Here is a 24,057-nt window from a genome sequence, read left to right as displayed (position 1 = left end):
AGGCCTTTGTAAAAAGCCGTGGCTCTTTGCTGTGCTTTCAGAATCTAAGGACCCTGGGATTCTTTCCAGGTACGGATATTAAATTTCTTTTGATCCATTTTCACTTTGTTTTCTTGTTTCCTCTATAACCAAGGTTCCCGTGTTTTTAAGATAAGTGGCCAGAATTAAGAGTGAGTCTGGGCAAAAACCAGAATTATTTGACCCACTAAAGGATCCAACCTGGCTTAAGCCACATTCCTGACCAGTTCTGGCAACGCAACTGGCCACTAACTCTGGAATTCCTCTTTGCCAACCCCTACATTGGGGAAGGAGAAGGTAGAAATGCCGAGAATTATTATTTTTTTCTTTAACCCAAAAGGAAGTAATGTAAAACCTATCCTAAACCAATTCAAGGAACAGATAAACAAAGCCCAACCAAAAATTTTAAATCACACATTGGTTCATTGGCCCAAGACTATTAGTATCTGGTTTATTCACTCAAAAAATAACTATTGAGCTCCTCTATGTGATGTAACAGCACTGTTTTGAAACCTAGGGATGCGGCTGTTAATAAGATAGGCAAATGCCAAAGACAGAAAAATAGATAATATATGTCAGGTAGAAAGAAAAATATAGTAGCTGCTTGGTTAGAAAAGCCTATGCTTTTTGTACAACCATGTCCCCTTTGAGCTTATTTTTTACCCTAACACTTAAAATAAACTGTGCTTACCCTGACCAAGGCAAATGATCAACTATAGAATGGGTTATTGTGATCTGTTCCTAAGCTGCTTTTCTTTTATAATTAAAAAAAAAAGCCATTAGTAGTGAAGTCCTGGAAATCATTTTCTAGCTCACTTGAAAGGTTCAGTTGCATAAGAACATGCTTAAATAAACAAGCTGGAATAAATCGTGGTTAAAATTTTACCCATATGTGATCAGCAAAACCAGCTTTATTAAGCATGCATAGTCAAAAACTTTTTTTAAAAAAGCAAATGTCTTGGGGCGCCTGAGTGGCTCAGATGGTTAAGCATCTGCCTTCCGCTCAGGTCATGATCCCAGGGTCCTGGGATCGAGCTCCACATCGGGCTCCCTGCTCAGTGGGGAGCCTGTTTCTCCCTCTGCCTCTGCCTCTCTCTCTCTCTCTCTCTCTCTCTGACTCTCATGAACAAATAAATAAAACATTAAAAAAAAAAAAAGCAAATGTCTTCTGAAGGCCAGAAAATAAATCCTAGGTGGTTGGTTGGAACAGTTTCACAGCAAACAATTTTTCAATGGAGGCAGCTCTGGGGGCACTTGAGTCCTCCTTTAATCAAGTTATCTCAGCCAAACGAATCCATTCAAGCTTCTCAGTTTTAGTCATTCTTGGTGAAAATTGGATGTGAGCAAGACACACAGGAGATGGAACTTCTATATGAAATAGAATTCTAGTATCTTTTGGTCATGTCTGAATTAAGTCGTTACTGCAAGGACTTTTGAATCACAGCCATAGTTAATAATAGCTCCCACCTATTCAATAAATTGACAGTCTACTGCCACTGACAACCTACTCCTACTAACTGAGCACCTACTGCATGCCAAGCACTGCTGGACATTAGTTAATTCTGTCCCAAGCATTTTAGTTATTTTGTTTTTAAATACTCATGACCATGCTATGAAATAAATACCATCATTATCATCATCCCTATTTTACAGAGAAAGAAACCGAAATTCGGAAAAATTAAGTAACATTCCCAAGGTCACTTCTAGTTAGTAAAAGGGATTAAACCCCAAAGCCTTTTGCTTTACATTATGGTTCTGCTCCTGCCCCCGGGAACCAGGAAGATGGGCAGGATTTTGTGTCGATTAGCAAAAGACACTTATTCCTCAAGATACTTTGCTATCATCCCCTGGAAAACGGTCATAATTACTGTCTACATCTCTGGTCACCACTACGTGAAGGGTGCCCCTGTAGTTGTGCAAAGCATAGCCGGGACAACCTTAACCTCTCACCACATGGCCTCCATGAATGGACGCAAGACGACACAGTGAACAACCACAGCGTAAACTGTCATTTCCACCCATGTACCTGGTACGAGGCCTGGGCCTCCCACCCCCTCCTCCCATGCATATGCACCACCATGGTGTGAGTTTGGGAACTGGGGGAGGAGTTATAAACACGCTTAGAAACAGGCGTTACAAGCAGGGTCTTCAGGCTGACCGACTTTTAAAGGCAGAAACACAGTTGCTGTGTTTATGTGCACGGGTGTGAGTGTGTGCTAGTATGTGTGTGTGCGCATGCTAGTTTTGAGGAGGAGGAAGAGTGTAGTGTACCAATTAGTCAAATGAAACCCAGTGTGCGACTTTAGGGGAAAATGCCTGAAGCTTCTGTGAAACAGTCCCTGATAATATAGCTATAATAAGAAGCCGTCGTTATTCGCCAAAGGGCACTTTCTCCCTTATCTCTTCTTTGTCCCCACACTCCCCAACTCCCATTACCCAAGCGTGAAACAGTCATTCTTCCCTGCTTTCTTGCACATGCCAGGACCCTCCAGAATCCAGAGGGGCACTTTCATAGGCGACAAGTCATTACTCTTCACTGGATATAAGGTAAAATTCATTTATCTCTATTTTCAATGAGAAAGGGAAGGAAATTAAACAGGAGAAATGCACAATGCCGTTAAGAATGGTAGATTCAAGGTCAAAGCCTGCTATAATTGAGTTAAAAAATAATAAATGAAAATAGCTGCGAGCAAAATATGCCTGCTTTGCAGAGTACGGTCTAGCTAGAAGTCTTCATTAAATGTTCTGGTGCACACAATGTGTTAACTATGTGTTCGTGTGCTTGAGATGCTGTGAGATATCCTGTAGCTCATAAATACCGAAAAGGGACAGTTGCCATAGTAACTAAGTGCTATTTAATGAATACCGAAGAACTGAAGCTCACAGGATAGTCTTAAATTGCCAGAACGTGAGTTACTGCCACTGCTATGAGCTTGCAAGTAACTTACATGCCATCCTCCCCAGTACGATTTTTAACACGTTGGCCAATTTGACAGGTCTCCGTCTTGACCACACAAGGCCACAAGATTCTCTCCTGACACCACATGAAAATCCTACTCCTGATTTCGTCCCCTTGACTCTAAGTACCAACATATTTTACAGAAACGAGCCAAACATTTAGATAAAGAATGGGTCCTTAAATTTGAATCTTTGACCCAAGGAGTGAAGCATTAGGACACATATCTCTGTCCCAACCAATAGACACTGGCTCAAGGAGCCATCAAGCTGAACACAGCAGACTCTTTTTACTTCTGAAAAAGGTGGATGCTCCATATGCACCAAATGCAGGTTGTTTTTATTGTGCAATGACACTGAAGAGCTACTGTAGTTGATTTTTGCAGGCACTTTTTACAGGCTGGTAACATTGTAGGTAATCTTTCATTAGGATGTCCAAACCTTCTCTACAGACTCCCACTCCCAATTCTCTCTCACCATTCATCCCACATGTCAGATTTCTCATCCTGGAATCATCTGGCTTTACACAGGTTTTTTGTTGTTTTTTTTTTTTAAAGGCGGGGGCAGGGCTGCATTGCTTTTTCTTGGCTCTGGTCGCCCTCGGGTTTTTAAGGTTACAGATTGTGTTGCAAGCCGACTTACTTCTACATGCCATTAATAAATAATGAGAATTTAGAAAAAGGGGGAAACATCTATGTACCATGAAGCCAAAAATCATTAGCAAACACATCCATCCTCCAGAGGCTGGCTCGTTCTTGCATAACCAGCACCTCAAATGGCCCTGTTGGGTCTCAGTGTGGGCTGTGGGTGCCCCCTTCAGGCCCTGGGGTGAAGTGCATGCTGCTCTCATTTGAGAGCTAACTAGTCAGCTGGGCAGTTTTGGTTAAAACCTTTCGGGAAATTTCAAAGGAACATTGTGGCCTATCTGTGTTGGTGTGGTCAGAGGGAAAGCCCTCACATCACCAGCCTTCACCTAATATCAAAATCAGGTAGGTAAAATAAAAAGTGTCATTCAAGAAAAAAAAACCCATAGACACATTCATTGTATTCATTTGATTAAATGATGCTTTTGCACTAGATGAGCTCTGTTTAAAATTGTCTCTATCTGTAATAAACAAAATTAAAACTGGAGAGAGGCACCCCATGACCTCCTCACTTTCCTGCTTCCTTCCACAGCCTGAACTTGTTCTCTCACATAATCCCCAGCCTTAGCTCCTTCCTCCCAGACCTTTGGTTTATCTTGCCTTCATGTTCAGTCTTGACATTCAGGGACAGAAGCCCCATTGACTGTCCTCTCCAACGTGGTCCTATGCCAATGACGGCGCAAAGGTGAGAATGATCTTTGAACTTCAGTGGTATCTTGCTCCCGCCTCTCATGTGATATTCTTAACACATTCCTTCTAAGATAGAGAGTATTTGACATTTTATCTCCTCTCCTCCCCTCTCCTCCCCTTCCCTTCCCACCCCTCCCCTCCCCTCCTCTCCTCCCCTCTGCTGCCCCTGTCAGCTTCCTAAAGGTGGGGCCTGGCTCTCACAGAGTGTGGACCCTTAGGTCCTGCCCATGGTGGTGCCCCCCATGACGAGTGACCCCGTGAATGAAGGAGCACAGGAACGGAACTCTATTTGCTTCATTTTCTTCTCTATAACAGCTGCTCAACAAGTTAGTTCTTCCCCAGCCTCAAAAATGAAGAAGACACAAAGAAAATAAGACCAGTGGAGCAGTTCTTCCTCCTCTCCTGGGAAAAATCCTTTCCACTCACATTCATCTTGATTCATTCTTTCAACAACCATTTATTGACAACTTGCAATAAGTTAAAAGCATAAGGTGAGGAAATGCTGTTCTTCTTTACTTTTCCTCTCACTGTAATTGCTGCTGAATATAATATTTCCAATTTTCCTTCATGCCATTTCTTTATTTTCCACCAGCCTCATTAAAATATAATGGACATAAAACAAGGGGTAAATTTAAGTTGATTTGATAAACTTACATAGTGCAAAATCATTACCAGAAAGCATTAGCTAACACCACCATCATGTCACAAAATCACCATTTCTTTTTTTGTGGTGAGAACATTTAAGATCTGCTCTCTTAGAAACTTTAAGTATATAATGCGCTTGTTGCCTTTTCTTAGTCACGTGACGCCTACCTGCAGTGTGGAAGGCTGGCTCCTTCTCGCTCAGCCGTTCAACATTGCGCTTCTACTCTGTGCTGAACTGGGCCAGGTCCTGAAGACGTAGAATCAATTAAAACATAGAACTAGAGCATAATTCCCTGCTCCCTAAGTGTGAGCTGTGCACAGTGACTTCCTTCTAAAAAGTACAATCTGGAAAGGGAGAAAATGAGTGATTTGTATAGTGGAGAAAGCTGAGAAGCTCTGTGTCAGCCGGCTGATCCAGATCAACGTCAGCAGTGATAAGTCATGTTGATAGCATGTATCCATGGGAGGATGGGATGACAATGGCAGTACCTCTCTGGTCTTCCTCCCAAAACCCATAACCCCAGGCTAATAACGAGGAAGACATCAGAAGAATCATAACAGAGAGACATTCCACAACATGCCTGACCAGGACTCCTCAAAACTTCCAAGGTCATCAAAAACAAAGAAAGTAGGAGAAACTCACAGACCACTGGAGCCTAGAGAAACATGATGACTGAATGTCCTGTGGTGTCCTGGATGGGATCCTGATCAGGAAAAAGAGTATTAGGTAAAAACTAAGGAAATCTTGGGGCATCTGGGTGGCTTAGTCAGTTAAGCCACCGACTCTTGGCTTCAGCTCAGGTTATGATCTCAGTGTCGTGAGATCCAGCCCCTGGGACTGGCTTCACGCTCAGCTCAGAGTCGGCTTGAGATTCTCTCCCCTTCCCTCTCTTCCTTCCCTTCTGCTCCTCCCCCTGCGGGTGCTCGCACTCTCTCTCCCTATCTCTAAAATAAATAAAATAAAATATCCCTAAGGAAATCTCACTGAAGCATAGACTCTAGTTAATAGTAACATATCAATATTGGTTTATTAATTATAAAAAAATCTACCATAGGAATAATAATGGAAACTGACTGTGGATTATATGGGAACTCTCTGTACTATCTTTGCAATTTTTCTGTAAATCTAAAAATATTCTGAAATAAAAGATTTATTTTAAAAACTGGATTTGACTTCAAGAATGTTAATGAAGGAGGAAGACAGTGAGTAAAGACCGTGGTCCGCTCTGGGAAGCGGCTGTGCAGTGGTCGGCGGAGCTGAGTCTGCAAGGTGGGAAGAGGCAGACTCCCACAGCAAAGATGGGGCCGTGGCGAAGGTGGGGGGAAGCTCCGGGTGGTGGACGGGCGGTTAGAGAAGGTTAAAAATATTGTCATGACTCAGAAAGGTCCTTGTTGAGGTCATCAGCATAAATTTTGGTCAGGAACAGCCAGCCCAGATGAGCAACTTTCGCATAACAAGCAGGCCAAGAATAGAGAAAGCTGGAGCTATGATCGACCTAGATAAGGAATCCGCACTTTCCCCCAAATTCTCTCTTTTGATAGGAAGCATGATAAACACACTTTCTTCCTGTTCAAATATTCTTCCAGATTCATTATCCTATGAAGCCTCCTCTCCAACTGCCCCTTCTCTCCTGTTTCCCACATTCTGCAATTTTCACACTGAAAAATATCAATCATGATAGTGCAAAATATTCTGAGGGTGGCTTAGAGAAAATTCTTAAATTAAAGGGTTGAAGAAGTAAGATGCAGAAGAAGTTCAAAGAAATCCAAAGGGGGCTGGATCCTTTCAATATATCCTGCCAAGGAAAGATATCTATTTCTCCATTTTTCAGAAGGACAGTAAAAAGGAATAGAAAAACAAGGAGGTCTCCCGTTTTTTCAAAGAATCTGGGGATCAGAGAAATAGAAGCCTCTGGTTCATCGGCCTCCTGGACACCTCAGGCAAACAGCTGAGAACACCTAAAAGTGAAGATGGACAGCAAAGAATGACACCAGCTCACATAGATAAATAGGAAGTAACCAGGACAATACATATCTTGTCTCTGGGGTACGTTTTCTTAATTTATAACACATTTTCACACACATTGTTTCATGTGATTCTAACAAAAACCCGATGAGGTAGGCATAACGATTATTAATAATCTCACTTTACATATGAGAGGGAGGCTACTCAGAGACCATAACTGACCTGCCTGGGTTCCTAGCTCAGCACGGATGGAGCTGTGCTGTTTTCATTTAGCCTCGCGCCTAGGCAGTCACCATAAGCAGATGTAGGTAAAGAAGACATAGTGCTTGTAATTAAATGTCAATGCGTATCTTTATCCCAGAGACACATATATGAAAATGTAAATATTTAGTTTTCTGCTATCATGACTGCTATAAAGTGAAGGACAAGTAACACTTAAGAAATACTAGAGAATTGAGAAGAGAGAGAGATAGAAAGAAACTTAAAAGCAGAGAAACTTTTTAGTTTGACCTTAAGTTAGTTCTTCTTGGATGGGAAATGAGGGACATGAAGCAGGTAATAGAGCCCACAAAATAAGAAGTAAACATCTGGATCGTCATGTGCTCTTTTGCAACAACTGAGTAAGAAAGGAAGGGCAAGACAAAGTTACAGAAATCAGCAACTCAAACTCGTGCAAAAGTGCTCTAAATTTGTATCATCTAAAAACATGACTCAAAGAGACATAATCACAGCCTATAAATATCCCCCAAGCAACAATATATGTGGAAATAAAGTAAGTGAATTATTCACACCCGTAGGTTTGGGTCATTTCTCTTTGTCCAGTTGTCTAAGGAAGACAAGGCTTTACCCCTGAGCTGGTGTCACCCTCACAAATGAAAACAGCCAAGGAGACTCTTAAGGTGGATCCTGCCGCAGATGCCAGGTGTAGGGTTAAAAAGAGGAACCACAGGGAACGGCCTCCCACAGCTCTTCACGCTATTGGGAATGAGGCTGGATCACTCTGTTGACTGTTTTCATTTCTCCCTCACCTTGAAAAGGAATAATAGAGAATAGATTCAAATCCAAAACATCTTTCTGTGACTGGCCCACTTGATTGGAAGAAAACACAGACCATGAACAAGCACATACAGTAGAAAGTGCTCTGCTCTGGCGTCATGAAATAGCATGGTGCCAAATCTCATGAAAAACATAAAAGTTGGCAAAGTCAAAGACACTGTTCATGGATGCCATTGTGCTATGGTTTTCCCGTTGCCATAAGGGGGAGTCCTATTTGTCTTACCTTGTAAATCACGTTTCAGATACCAAAGCATTTTTTAAAACCACTGAGAACTGTGCAAATGCAAATGGTCGCTAATTATTATCATTATTAGGACTCTCCCAGATGCAATGCTTCAAAAACACCATTTTTCACAAATATTTCTTCTGTGTGATTGTTTTCTCCCTTTTGAAATTTTTGAGGTTTCCTGATTAAGAATCATCATTTCCTTAAGCCACAAATCATTTCAAAAGATCTATCTGTCCCAGTACCTGCGGCAGCCTAAATTGTTTGAATCACAGCAGAAATGATGCTGGGTTGGCCCCTGCCGGATGTACAATAGCGTGAGTGCAGTGATATTTAAAATATCAGGAACTCTAAACATAGCATGTTCAATGCATCCACAGACTAATCCAAATCCAAGCAATTTTTTTTCCTTTGTCTTCCCAAGGACAGTTTTTCTAGTCTAGTAGAGAAGCTGCCCCAAATTTGGTTTTATTTGGCTTCATTTCTTCTGCATGGAAAGGTGCCTAGATGATTTGACCACCAGATATTTAGTCCTTAAATAAGCAACAGCTCCTTGTTAACGTCATAACACAGACCCTGAGTTGTGCCTTCTTGCTTACTTAGGACCATGTACTGTGCTGCATGACTATAAGCCAGCAACAGGCTGGTACGTGGTCACTAATGCTTTGCAATGACCGTGGACTGCCCACGACGTGAACGGCTGCCTGAACTGGGACAATGAATGCCCCCAGACAGTGTTGAACCACAAAGACAAGCATTTTCTATGGGAGTATCTGGGGCTTAGTTTTAAGCTCATAGCAGTGGTAGCCCTAGTGCTTCTCCGTCTTCTGTTCCCCAGAGGTAGCCCAGGAGCATTTCAGTTGCAGCTGGGCCTTTGTGACAATAGCACCTCCAAGAAACTATAGACTTTCGCTTAGTACAATAAACCTAGTAGACCTTGAATAAGGTCTTATGTATCCCTATTTACACATGTATGCACGCGCGCACACAAACACCCACAGACAACATTAAAGTATGTGGGATTTTCTCCAGTACAAATGTAAAGGTTATGGAAGACACAAATTGGGATGCAGACATTGTCTGTGCTAATGTCTTATAAGGAGAAATTGCCAGAGCTTCAGCTTCTATTCAACGCTTTCCTGAGTTGGTGGAAATGGCCAAATCTGCAATATTAACATAGAATTATGGAAATCGGAAACAAAAAGCTGGAGTCTACTGGGAATGATAAGCTCAAGATGAACTCAACTGGAAAATTTGGCTAACTAAAAGTGACATCCTTTGTGCTGGAATTTTTCTATCTGAAAGCTTTAAAAAGGCTATAATTATTCTGAGTTTTCAAGACAGCCCTTTTCAAACTAAGCCTCCTATTTTCTTCATTGCTCTCTATACCTTTCCTCCAAGTGAACTCCGGTGTCTGCCAAGTTTACCACTGAAGTGGTAAATTCATACTGGTTTTACACACAAATGCATCTCCAGGGAATGCTAAGCAACGCAACTTTTGTATCCTCTATGCCAAGGAAAACAAAGGAATATCTGTATATCAAAACTCTTATCTTGGGGCACCTGGGTGGCTCAGTGGGTTAAGAGTCTGCCTTCGGCTCAGGTCATGATCTCAGGGTCCTGGGATCGAGCCATGTCAGGCTCCCTGCTCAGCAGGGAGTCTACTTCTCCCTCTTCCTCTGCCCCTCCCCCACACTCATTCTCTCTCTCTCTCTCTGTTTCTCAAATAAATAAATAAAATCTTAAAAAAAAAAACCTCTTATTTTGTGCACAGGCTCAAAATATATGGTAAATAAATCACCTAATAAGAAGTGTCTGATTGAGGCCAATAAATAATTTCTTTGCAAGTTAGTGCTTTTTCTCCATGGAGAAGCTAAGGAATACAAGAACTTAGACTTACCTGGTGGCTTTTGGGTCCCAAATCACAATGTCTGCATCTGATCCCACAGCTATTCTTCCTTTTCTTGGATAGAGATTAAAGACCTTAGCTGCATTTGTGCTGGTGACTGCCACAAACCGGTTTTCGTCCATTTTACCACTATGCTGTAAAACAATTCAAGAAAGAAAATGCATGTGTTTTAATGACCATGTACTTAAACATCTCCTATCAATAAAAGGGCAAGACTTGTATCTCTTAGAATCAAACAGAACCGCACCTAATTTCTTATATTGTGGAGCCAAACACCTCTGTGGATGCTGGTAAGTCTTGTATCATAATGATCATGATGGGGAGGATGGGGTAACACAAGCCTGAAGACAACCTTTCACAAACCTAAGCTTAACCCCCACCCTTCACTAATTTTTTCCATCCTTCCCAGAATCACACAGACAACAGCTAAATGTTGGCAATAGTATTTTCAATTTTTGTTTAGAGTTTACTACCACCACCTACTACATCTATGATCTAGCTTATTTATTATAGACCTGAGATTTATGAGATGATCATGTAGACAACAGGTAAAATATTATAGAGTTAAAATAAGACAGACCTTTAAATCAGACGACAAGAGGAAAAATCAACTGAAGAGGTTAAATTTTGTGCTATTGAAATGTACATGAACCAATAATCATGGACAGTCTATCAAAAGAGATTTTAATACGGACAAACTTTGGATAAATGTGGTCTCTCTAAAACCATATGATTTGTTTTTTTTTAATGTTGAGAGTTTATCCCTATGTACATTTATATGGTTAGGAGTATCCTTAAGGTTTATTTAATTCTCAGTGTGTCCATGTCTCACAAAATGATTAAGAATCACATCCTGAGAGTAATATTCCCATGAGTAAACCACCTCAATGTTTCATAAAATAACATAGTTTCTGTACATTATTAAGAAATATCCAATTATTGGGCGCCTGGGTGGCTCAGTTGGTTAAGCGACTGCCTTCGGCTCAGGTCATGATCCTGGAGTCCCGGGATCGAGTCCCACATCGGGCTCCCTGCTTGGCGGGGAGTCTGCTTCTCCCTCTGACCCTCCCCCCTCTCATGTGCTCTCTCTCTCTCTCTCTCTCTCTCAAATAAATAAATAAAATCTTTAAAAAAAAAAAGAAATATCCAATTATTTTAAAGTCATTTATACACTTGATATATTATGAAAGTTTGCTGTAATGAACATACTTTTATAATAGCACGAGTTCAGAGAAAAAGGTTGAACTTTTAGCAAGAAAATCTAAGCAAAGAGGAAGAGGAGTCATCTGGGATGATTAGAGTTAGGGTAGAGGTACAAAGGGCTGAAAAGATGATTAGCAGAAGATAGGGCTATGGAGATGTTTTGAAGATTCTTACATGTAAATTGATTGTTCAAATATCATCCTATAAGTAATGGAGAATATTAAAGGGTTTTAAAGAAGAAAGTAGCATGAATAGTCCTTTGTTTTTGGAAGGCAGCACTGGTGCTAGAGGATAGACAGCATAGGCAAGTGAGAGCCTGGTAGTAAGGACACCGGCTGCGAGACTACTGCAACGGTCCAAACAAGAGCAGGATTCAAACTAGAGTAGTAAACATGAAGATGGGAATAAGGAGACATGTTAGAGATCCAATTGACAAGAACTGGTAAGTAATTAGAGTTAGAAAGAAAGGTATGTGGAGGGGATTCTAAGGTGTGAGATATTGTCATCTAAGGGAGGGTAATATGTCATCTAAGGGAGGATTTCTGAGAAATGGATGATAATGACATGAAAATGGTGGCCTCAGGTATAACCAGGGAAGTATCCCCACTGATTGTACAACTATACCTGTCAAGTGGATGGACAGGTGAACATATGAACATTTAGCCGCCTGATTCTTCTCCATGCTCAGGGAGAAATTCTTAAATCATGGACATTTAAAAGATTTCTTTTTCTAGACTTTGGATTATTATTTATGTGACTTTATATAGCAGTTTCAAAAATACGATATTCAAAGATCCTCAAAAAGGGACATGAACAAAAATTTCATGAAAAGGAGATACAAACATAATAAAAATCCTTCCTGTATTTTCAATCATTCCAAGTATTTACACTAGTGATACATGAGGAACTGGGATTCAAAAATAAGAAATCAAGTAGAAGGGCTGTAACATTTCATAGACTTAGAGAGGAATCCTCTCGGTATCCAATCTAAATTTACCCTCTAATGTCTGTATAATGATGCAATGCATCTTCTAAACTCAATTATGCAGAGATCAAAATGATTTTTTATTATTATCCTGGAGGATGGGGTGACAATGGTCATAGTGTGGCATTCCCAGTCTCCACTCTAATAAAAACAATCAAAAAGCTTTTCTATGAAGGTTTGTGGTACTCTGATCCTGAAATGAGCCAGATCCTGGCTAAAGAGTTCAGCAAAACAAGCTGGATGCTGTGAAACTCACCATGCCTTTTTCCCATATTACTGACATCCGGTCCTCAACACCGTTCACCCCATTGGGAATCTTAGTGAAATCATCCTTCCCCAGAGCTTTCTGGCAAGTGTTGAAAGTGCAGTGGTCAGTTCCTGTTGTGGTTAGATCACCACTGAAAAAGAACACACAAGAGTATGGGATGAGTAGATAAAACACGTCAGAAGGAAACTACCAGAACCTTTCCTGTTCCGATGCCCTTCTCAACTGAAAGTCAGAAAACTGCAATGGACAATGAGTGGCTTTTTCAAGTATATATTTCAGCCATACCCATCTCTATTTTAGGAAGCACTTTTGGAAAATAATACTCTCTAAGAAGTGTGATGCAGGATCATACTCAGGTCAGAAAAACTGGTTCTAGGCTCCATCACTTGCTGGTTCTATGATTATGAGTTTGTCCAATGCTCAGTTTTATCTAGAAATTGGTGATGGTATGTACTCGGTGATAATTATTTTAGGATCACTGGCAATAATGTAAGTGAAAAATCTTTGTGAGTAGAGCACTACACAAAGATGAACTTCAGTGACCCACACGAACAGAGGCAGACCCTGGCCAAATGGCAACGTTGTGATGACAGAGACGTGACATTGGCTGAGGATGTTCATGTCACCAGCGACAGATAGCCCTGCTTTGAATTGTGAATAATCTCGACGATGTAGACATGCGAAGGAGGAAGGAGGCCAAAAGAAAAAGGTAAATGAACTCTTGAATGTTGTGAAAAACTTTTTGTTAACTTGGGTCTAGTACCTGAATGGGGAGTGCTGGGGTGTCCATGAATAGTGTATTTCTCAAGAAAAGTAATCATAACTTCCCAGAAAGAAGCATCTCTGAAAATAGTTTGGATGGCTGTTCATGGGGATAACCTCTCTGAGGGCAGGATTTTTGCCTTTCACCCCTACAGTGGCTCTGCCCTAGATCATAACCTGTCAGATATATACAGGCACATCTGCCTCTTGGCTTATAACAGCATAGAAAAATATTCAAGAATATGTGAGTGATAAAAACAAAGCATAATGAAGAGGCCAGGTTCTAGGCAATAAGTGATAGAAAAGATGAGGAAAAAATTAGGAGAGTAAAATTTTAGTAAAAATTATCTGATTTCTCTGTGTCCAGGAGGGATTTTGACACCATACCATAATTAAGCCACTGTTTTTTTGGTCTCAGGTGAGGGACTCCCCGCGGCCTATCATGTCAAGTAGAACAGAACACTGGAGGTCAATGGAAGGTCAGATGATAAGACAAGATGTCCTACGCTCAAACCCGAGACTCACAGAATACCTCATTTTGGCAAAACCCTTCACAATCATCTGCTAAATTATTACTTAGCCAATAGATTCATGAGGAAGTGAGGCGTTGAAGGGTCCGGTCGCAGGGGTGGCCCCATAACGTGGTGAGCTGCATGGTGCCACTCTTTATGCCAGTAGTGAGTGCCATCTGTGCCGAGACTTGCTGCTATGGGTTCTCCATAGACTACTTTCCCTGGAAATTTCAAAGGAAGCATTCAGTCCCTTAATTTGCTCTCAAGAGAACCATCTGACAAACACATAAATATTAGTCTTCTCTGTGCTAGCAAAATATGATAGGAATCCCAGACTATTAAGTTACCTTTTGTGGGCAGGCTTTAAAAATGAAAACTACTGCTTAGTGAGCATTTACTATGTTCTGACGCAGTGCATGCTGTGGCAGGTGATTGTACCCACTCACTGATATTAGGCTTGACCACATGGCTTACTTTGGCCAATTAAATACGAGTGGAAGGAACATGTGCTGCTTCCAAGCAGAAGCTGTTATAGCCACAGTGAGTTTTCCTTCTGTCCTTAGACTACCACAGGCTGCTTCTTCAGTTGTGTCTCAGGATGAAGAGAATATGGAACAGAGTTAGACCAACCCATGATGGACATGACTGTGAACGAGAAATAAATCGCTGTACTTGGAAACCATTGATATTTCAGATTCATCTGTTACCGCAGCATAGTCTAGCAAATGCTGGCTGATATGTGTGCCATTCTCAAGAAATTATCTCAAAAACCGTACCAGGCAAATGCTATTATTATCCCCATTAAAAGATGAAAATCAAGTTGATGGGGTTAAATAACTTCTGTACAGGTGCATTACATGCACTCAACATAACATAGATGGAGTTGAGGAGGTAGGATCTGAATCCAGGCATTTTTGACTCCAGTCCTAAATTCTATGCAACACTACCCTTATGACAATTACCACACGGTCATATGGCATTCAACCACAGTATATCTCTGTTACAAATCAATTGAGAATCTCTTCATACCCTTAAGGAAAAAACAAAAACAAAAACAAAAAAACACAAAACTCCTCCAAAAACTTATGTTAAATAAAAGAACACTCAGATAATAAAATTGTAGCCAGGAATGCACATTTTAAAAATCATGCAAATGAGGCCATCAAAGAGCACACAATGTTAGAAAAGCTAAAAGTGCATAGTGAATTTGAATTTAAAATCAGAATCCTATCTCTGATTAGCATTTGTTGGCATAATAGACGCACTGGCATTGGCATCGAGCTGATCATCCCCAAGCAATCACAGAGGTGAACACAGAATAAGGGATGCCTGTACATGGAACTGGTTCGCTCTGGCTAGTCAGACAGTGGATTTCAGTCAAAATCCTGATAGAGAACTGAAATTAACTCATTTCATCAGAGGATACTGACAGTGGATGGCCACCAGCTGCCTACATCATATTCAACTGGAATGTAGCACCCTCTCACAGATCATTTCTTCCCCAAACTAGCCACTTTCCTCTTGCAAACCATGAAACAAGGCTTACTGAAGCCTAACAAACCTTGCTTCTCAAGTAACCAAGTATCATGGTCAATAGAAGTTACCCCCCCAAGAACATAGCCACTGCTAAGATCCCTCACTTTCATGTCTCTCTCTCTCTCTCTCTCTCTCTCTCACATACACACACACACACACACACACACACACTGAACCCCATCCCCCTTCTGTTTCTTACTGTCTTACTCCCAGAAAAGAATACCATTAATATCTTGTTCTGGTGTGTAGGACAAGAAGCAATCCTTTTTTAATATGAACTAAGAAGTAATGTACTATTTGTTGGAGAGATAGCAGGAGAGACCCCATATCTGATTTGCAGGTATGGAGAGACCTTCCTATCCCAAGAGAACATACAGATAGCTGTTCAGACAATGAAACTCAGAGACTTGATCTGTAATCACTTTACAAGCTGCCAACTCAGGATTTTCCATGGCGCTTCATCATACAGGAAAGATTCTTGTCACATGCTCTATTCAATCATTTGGCCCATCAAGGTGAGATGGGGATACAGTTCCAAAGTTCTACAATTTTAATAGCTCTCAGGAAAAATTAAAAGCGTCAGCATCTACCAGGAGTCTGCCAGAACTGTTTTGAAACCAGATGACATGTAGTCTCCTTGGAAGGCTTTAGCACCTTTAAAATGTGACAGGCCACGATTTTGGTATATATACAACAAGCTCGTCATTAACGGGGATATTTTTAACAGTCTCCCCATTAAGCATTTACAAATATACTTTTTAAAGTTTTAGGTAAAAGTAAAAATTCCTAATTACTCTTCCCCCATTTCACAATGGTTCTAAGACATTTTCAGAAAATAGATAGTATTCAAGAAGTAAAAGAGGAGAAGGAAAACAAGGAGCCTGGGTAATCCATAAATTGGAGAATCAAACTGGATAATTCAGCATAATTGTGGGTTTATTAGATTTGGGCCAAAAATAAAGTAATAAAAATATCTAACATAGGTATGGCACTCTATAGTTAGCAAACATAGTTTGAAGGTCATGTGTCTCCCTTGACCTTCACGGCAACCCCCATGCTGGTTTGACAGATAAAGGAACTGACGTTCAATGAGATGAACTAATTTGCCCAAGTCACACAGGTAGTAAGTGATACACCAGAATTAGAACCCTAGTATTTTGATATCATAGCATACATACGCATTATGTTACTAGGTAAACTGTCATTCTTCATTTCTTGGTAAAGAATGTATGTTTTTAAATGTTTAAGTCAACCATAAGCCATTTGTGGATGGGGCTAAGCAATTTTCCAGTTTCACTTACTGGTTTCATTTACTACGCTTAGCAGGTTGGTAATGAAAAGTGCTATATCTGTCCTAGTTTGGTACTCTCCTGATTACATTTGAGGCCAGATGGTTTCAACAACTCTCGGGAAATAGAACATCTTCATCATTAATCTCCTCCCACTGTCTCAGCAAGATTCGCATTGTACCCTGTCTACCCAGATAGGGTCTCTCCTCTCTCCAGTGTTTGGCCCCAAGCCAAAAAGACTCTGCACTCATGATGCTATCTCCCACTTAAAGGAGTTTTTCCCTCTGAGAGATTCTAAAGATTTCCAAGTAATGAAAATGTCAAACCAATCCAAACTCCCCTCTGACCAGACAACCCATTTATTAGATGAAAGTGATAGAGCAGGTGTTCACACTTTGTCTAGATTTGAGAGTAGCACTTAATCAAGTCCCAAGGATCTGTTATAAAATGTCGAAAAATGCTGAGAGGCTGGCATGAGTACCCAGGAGTGGAAGCATAGGCTACCAACAGAAAGCCAAACACATCTATAAAAATAATTTTTCCTAGCTAGAAGGATAGTGTAGAACCTTCTTCGGTTCTGTTTTGGTTCAAAAATATTACATTTACAAAGGAAATGACCGAGAAGGAAAATCCAGAGAAGCAGCATAAGAGAGATCACACAGATTCAGGTTCAAATCCTGATTGTGCTACTTTTTAGTTAGTGACGTGTGCAAGACGACTCATTGCTCTTAGCCTCAGTTTTTCTCATCTATGAAGTGGGGTCACAATCTCTCTCTAGAGTGGCAATTTCATGAGGATCAAATAAATTAATGCATATGTAAGTACCTAGCATCTTGCGACTCTGGGTTTACTTCATGCTATGGGCTGAATTGTGCCCCTTGCCAAAATTCAAATGTTAAAGTACTTACCTCCAGTATCTCCAAATGTGACTGTATTTGGAGGGTCCTTTATAAAGGTAATTAAGTTAAAATGAGGTCATTAGGGTAACCCTAATCCAATATGAGTGGAGTCCTTCAAAGAAGAGGAAATTTGGATGCAGACACACACAGAAGGAAGACAATGTGAAGACAGAGGGAGAAGACAGTTATCTACAAACCAAGGAGAGAGATCTAGAATACATCCTTCCTTCACTGCCCTCAGAAAGAACCAACTCGAGGTTCCTGGGCGGCTCGGTCGGTTAAGCGTCTGCCTTCAGCTCAGGTCATGATCCTGGGGTCCTGGGATCAAATCCTGCATTGGGCTCCCTGCTGAGCAGGGAGCCTGCTTCTCCCTCCCCTCTCCACTCATGCTCTCTCGCTATCTCTGTCTCTCTCTCTCTCTCTCAAATAAATAAATATTTTTTTTAAAAAAAGGAACCAACTCTGCCAACACTTTGGTCTTCTGGTCTCCAAGACTATGAGAAAATTCATTTCTGTTGTTTAAACTGTCCCGTCTGTGGTACTTTGTTACAGCAAGTATGTCCCATAAACGTTAGTTTCCTTATGGTTACACAATTCTTTTTTTAAAAAAATGTTTTAAAATGGCCAGTCTTCAACTGCTTTGCAGTTGGACATAAGGTAAATCATCTTGTTCTAAATTTAAAGGACAAGGGAGTGTTCAGATGTTCACGTACAGAAAAAGAAAGTCTGAGATTCAGACCCACCTTGACTCAGCTGCATATGAGTCCTTCCTTGGGAACAACACTGGTTACTAAGCACCAGCTAATCATGCTTGTGATAACAAGATTTGATTTATTCTTGTTCAACTCTCACAAGCAATGGTCAATGCAACCACACAGAGAGGGAGTGGCCCCTATGTGGACCTTTCTGCCCATCTTTTAAAACACAAGAGGAACATGGTGGGGAGGGGGGCGGTGCAGGCAGAGTTTAAATAAAGTGGAAAATAAGACGTCTAAAACCTCTCTGTAACAGAAGTTTACACTTTACAGCAATAAGCCTGGAAAGTAAAGCTTTTTACAATAAGTAAAACCAAAACCAATCCACATCAAACAAATGAAAAAACCCCCAACCACAATGTAGCTTAGTTCACTATAAGTTACTTGAGGATCAAAATTAACATAATCACTTTTGCAAATCCAATGCCTAGAGCACAGTGCCTAGCATATATTTGGTGTCCAATAATTTTGGGGTTTTTTTTGGTGTGTGAGATTATAAAGAAAACATTTTATTAATAAGTTCAGATGAGAGTCTTATTTATACCCTAAAGACAGGAATATGGATATAAAATAGAGTTGAGCTTTATTAAGACAAGTTAAACTGGAAACTAAAAAAAAAGCATTAACAATTTCAGTCATAGATGGAAAACAAATTATAACATATATACACCAAGCAGAGCATCAAGTAAGTTCTGAGAGAAGTCCCCACCATTTGAAATAAAGCACCAGAAACACAGTGACTCCACGTGCATGAGAGTTCTAGTGGAAGGGGAGGGAGAGGTAAATGATACATTTTTGAAAGGCCATTAATAATTCCAGATGCCAGTACGTGGAGAAGTGGAGGCATGGATAACCAAAGTTACTCAAACCAAAATAAAAAGCGTCACTGAAGCCAGTGAAACATGTTGACACATATACTATTTGGACAAAGACATGAGTGAACGCAGTCTGGGGCCGGGCAGATGGGGATTTCTATATATGACACAAACACAGCTGGTTTGTCCAATTTTACACGTGGGTTATGGAGTAAGGGAGGCAGATTCTGCTTCTGGAAGAAAAAAAGGATAGCATTCTAGGGGCAGCCTTCTGGTTCCCTTACCGCATTTTTGCAAAAGTGGCTTCTCACATGAAGGATGAGAACTAACCTAGTTCTAGTTACTCAATTTAGATGAACTAAGACCAGAAATAAGCATGAAATTTAAATTCTTTGCAAACTGTCAAAGGCAATTCTGATTTCAATGGCTTACACCTGACATTTTTATTCTTTTTTTCCTGTAACCTGCTTTTTGTTTTTTATCACAAGTGCTAAAAGAAAACATCAAGGTAGGAACAAAGGGGAAGCTCAGGCTTCAAATTAAAGTTGGGGTCGCAACGTACACTTCCGTCTCTTTCTTCTCAGTTCACACCAAGATGTCTAAGAGATGGGCAAGACCCACAGCTGCTCTGAGAAGGAAGGAGGGCCCACAGCTGACCAGAAGTTTAGGTAGATTTTAGGAAGACAAGAAAGCAGAGGGGTGGCAATAGCTTATGAAGGACAGTCATGAACATAGTCCAGGAGCATGACCAAGATGTTAAAAAAAAAAAAAAAAAGAAAAATTGACTCAGCAAGAAACAGATGTGGTTGTCCGTTTCTTTTTTCTTAATTTTTATTTCATTTTTTAAAAGATTTTATTTATTTATTTGACAGAGAGAGACACAGCGAGAGAGGGAACACAAGCAGGGGGACTGGGAGAGGGAGAAGCAGGCTTCCCGCGGAGCAGGGAGCCCGATGCGGGGCTCGATCCCAGGACCCTGGGATCATGACCTGAGCCGAAGGCAGACACTTAATGACTGAGCCACCCGGGCGCCCCTGGATGTCCGTTTCTTTCCCCAGGTTTGGGGAGTTCTCAGGCTGTTCTTGCTTTAAGTATACTTTTTGTCCCTTTCTCTTTCTCTTCTTCTGGAATTCCCATAATATGATATTGTTTGTTGTTGTTGTTGTGTTTCATAATTCCTATAGGCTTTCTTCACTCTTTTCATTCTTTTTCCATTTTAGTCTTTTGACTGGGTAAAGGTTCTATCTTCTGGTCGTTGATTCTTTCTTGTGCACGGTCGAGTCTACTTTTGAAACTCTATTAAATTCTTCAGTTCAAGGACTGTATTTTTTGAACTCTGAGATTTCTGGGGTTTTGTTTGTTTTTTGATGGTTACTATTTCCTTGTCAAACTTCTCGTTTTGTTCATGCCTCTTTTTCCTAATTTCAAGGGGTTGTCTGTCCGCTGCTTATAGTACACTAAACTCCCTTAAGGGGATTATTCTGAATTCTTTGTCTGGCCGTGCATAGGTCTTCATTTTGTTAAGGTCAGTTATTGTAGCTTGATTAGTTCCCTCTGGTGGTGTCATATATACCTGATTTTTTTTTTTTTTTTTTGATCCTCGATTCCTCATGTTGGTGTCTATGTGTTTGAGTAATTGGGGTTCTCTTCCAGACTTTACAGGGTTGTTTTGGCAGAGACAATCCACCAGTTGGCTCAATTTAGATTTCTGTGTGTGTCTGCTGGTAATGTCTTTGGGCAGGTGGGGCCTGCTGTTATGGTGTATTTTTGACCAAGGCAACTGTGTGAGGTCTGGGGACAGGGATGGAGGAGAGGGGGTGTGCCACTGGCTGAGAACGGTTGGATGGGATGGCTGGCTTGGTTCCCTACCCAAGTGAGGCTGTCGGGTGGGCTCCGTGGGTGCCTGAAAGCTGTGGTCAGGCTCACTCAGTGGTCAGGGTACTCTCTTCAGTAGTGGGGTGGAGCTAGGATTTCGCTTCCCTGCCCTGGAGGGAAGGGCTTTTGCAGCTCATTGTGTGAGGGCCCAAATCGAGCCTGCGTGGACACTGAATGCTCTGCCAGGGGAGGGGACTGGTTTTGCTCTGCTCTCTGTCCCAGGGCCACCCCGCAGAGGGCTGGTGAATGGGCTGTGCCCCTTCCTCTGTGTTCTGGCTTCGTCTCCCTGTCACTCAGGCTGAAGGCTTGTCTTCAGTGACAAGTGGGGCTATGAATTAGATTCCTTGCCCAGGCACAGGGGGAGAAGCAGCTCTAAACTGGTCAAGCTTTTTGTTTGTTGTGTTAACTCAAATCGACCTGCACCCCAAGTTCCCTGGCCAGACAATGCCTTTGGCTTTGCTCTGAAAACTATTGCTTCTGTCCGCTCTTCTCTTGGTCTGAGAGCTGCTGGGCCACACAGCTTCAGGTGTTCTCACCACTTCTTCTGGCCAGATGGGGCCGGCAGACTCTCCACGGTGGGTGGGGCTACGTTTCAGCCCCAGTGCGTGGGCAGGAGGGGTGGGGGCCGCTCTGGACTCTTCTCAATTTCCCAAACAGGCCCGCTGGTTGGCAGGGGTTAGGAGCTACCCTCAGCCTTGGCTATGAATGAATCTCCTGCCTCTGCACAGCATGCAGAGCCTCCGTGCCTGCTGCTGGCTCTGCTCTGTGTGATCAGCTCTACCTGTTGCTTGTGATCAGCTCTACCTGTTTGCCTCCGAGCTTGAGCACTGCCAGGCCACACAGCTTCGGGAAGTCGTGGCCAGCCCTTCTTGTCTGATGGCATTGGAAGGCCCTCCCACAGCAGGTGGGGCCCTGACTCAGCTCCTTGCCTGGGCATGAGCAAACCAGGCTGTAGAGTCAGTCAGCAAAACTCCTGGTTTAGGGATGTGAATCGGGCAGATCTGCCCCCCCAGAGTCCCCTGGCCAGAGTGTGCCCCCAGCCTGGTTCTGCAGATGAGCAAAGCTGCTGTCTGGGATTACTACCTGGGCACTGCAGGTACGAACTCTTCTATCAAAATCTGTGTGCTGGTTGTCACCGCCCTTCCCTTCTTCCCCCAGTCAGATTCCTAGTGGGTAAGCTCTGCGGATTCCCCTGAAATCCTCACGGTATCAGACCAGAGTAGAGGCTCCCCAAAGTGACCCACAATGCTGAGGGAGGCTGGCTCTCCCCCTGGGTTCTCTTTTCCCACTGGAGGAACCAGAGGCTCAAGGGAGACCTCTACTTGTCGTGCTGCCCTGGCCTGGGGGAGGGGCAATGTGGTCAACGTGTAGTCACTTCTCTTACCCTCCTAATGCAATCTGTCTTCAGGGGGTGCTTCAGCCTCAGCCCTGTGTCCTGGGATTCTCTCAGTGTGTCTTGTTCTTGAATTGATGTTAGCTGCTTCTATGAGGGGGAGCAGAATCAGGAACGACCTAAGTCACCATCTTGGTGACATCACTCCAACCATGTGTTTCTCTTTCAATAACGATAAAAAATAACAAAATGATGATAATGTTTTAAATAAAATTTTAAATGTAAGGCCAAAAACCAAAGCCAATTAAATACAAACTTGATATCTGCATTTCCCAAATCTGTAAAACCAATTTCTTCCTGAACAGAGTGGACAGTAATGGAAAAAATGGGGCTTTGGGGCCATACTGACTTGGGCTTGAATTCCAGGTTTAGCACCTACTAGTAAGTGATCTTGGGCTTAATTTACCAAACTTTTCCAAGCCTTAATTTCATCAGTCAGAAAACCGATAAAACTTGGCTTAAGCATTGTTATGACAATTTAAAAAGATAATATTAAAATTAAACATTAAATGCATTAACATTAAACATTGAAATGCACTAATGACTTAATATATAGTAAAACAGGAAATGATATAAGACACATTAAAATATATGCCAGGCACATATTAAGTACTCAACAAATAATGTTGGTTGTTATATAATCGTTAACACTCAAGCTGCTCTCTTCCGGGTAGACAGTTGGCAATTCAACAATGACATCAAACTTAATAGCATTGTATTGCTAGCCTACTACAATAAAGAATTAATAATTGGATCCCTTTTGTGCTTCCTGGAGCAGTGATTCTCAAAATTTAATATGCATATGAATCACCTAAGGTTCTAGTTATAAGTGCACATTCTGATTCAGTGGGTCTGGGATGGGTCCAAGGCTCTGCCTTTCTAACGAGCTCTCAAGGGACACTGATGCTGCATTCTAGGGGCCACACTCTGATGGTAAGGCTCTGATGATAGAATGGGCTGGCAAATGTATTCACAGATAGGACGTGCGCATATCATAAATCTATAAGGCTGGACTGTTTCTTATTTAAACATGGTAACAATGAATAGATGTGTATTGTTTTATCATGTTCTGAAATTTTGTTAGATAATAAATGAGCAAAAGGTCAGTGTGGTCCACCAGCTTTTGTCACTCTAGACTCTCCAGGGATCCGCCCTTGGGTTGGCGGATACAGTCACCATGTGAACAGTCTGGCATTGTTTATGCCCAACCCACCCCTTCCTTACTCCCTTTGTGTTCCTGCTTGATCACATGTGAGAGTTCATATGCCAGGCATGGGAAACCTCGTATGTCAATTTATTCTGGACCTCTGCTGCCTCTGACCATTGCGCATTAGAAGGTTTTCACAAGTGTTACCACAGTAAGTGTGACTCAGCTGGAACATTTGGGTTGACATTTTAAATATTTCCCATTTACAGCCTCTTTAGAAAGGGATTTAGCAATATCCAAAAAGTATGTATGCATTTACCCTTTGAACCAGCAGTCCCACTTTTTAGGACGCTACTCTGAGGATACTTTTCTGTGGCCGGCAGAATAATGGCGCCCCAAAGACCTCCATGGCCTCATCCCCATAAGCTGTGACTATGTTCTCCTACATGGCAAAAGGACTTCACAGATGTGACTAAATAAAGAACCTTGAGATAGGAGCTTTATCCTGG

The 24,057-nt window shown here is 41.7% G+C and overlaps 1 protein-coding gene across 1 annotated transcript in view; it reads right to left on the bottom strand.

Moving 5' to 3' along the window:
- Positions 1-24,057, bottom strand: part of DPYS (dihydropyrimidinase) — a 70,258-nt gene that overhangs the window by 26,284 nt on the left and 19,917 nt on the right. The window contains exons 5-7 of the mRNA XM_028110610.2: positions 13,904-14,060; positions 12,554-12,695; positions 10,101-10,243 (exon numbers count right to left, since the gene is read on the bottom strand). Coding sequence (XP_027966411.2) covers positions 10,101-10,243; positions 12,554-12,695; positions 13,904-14,060 — 442 coding nt within the window. The remainder of the gene's footprint in view (positions 1-10,100; positions 10,244-12,553; positions 12,696-13,903; positions 14,061-24,057) is intronic.

Source organism: Eumetopias jubatus, unplaced genomic scaffold, assembly GCF_037043125.1.
Source record: "Eumetopias jubatus isolate StellerSeaLion01/CBP00866 unplaced genomic scaffold, mEumJub1_p1.0 scaffold_4, whole genome shotgun sequence".
In the NCBI taxonomy this organism is placed as follows: domain Eukaryota; kingdom Metazoa; phylum Chordata; class Mammalia; order Carnivora; family Otariidae; genus Eumetopias; species Eumetopias jubatus.
Note: the sequence above shows the minus strand (reverse complement) of the source record. Positions and strands in the feature narration are given on the sequence as shown.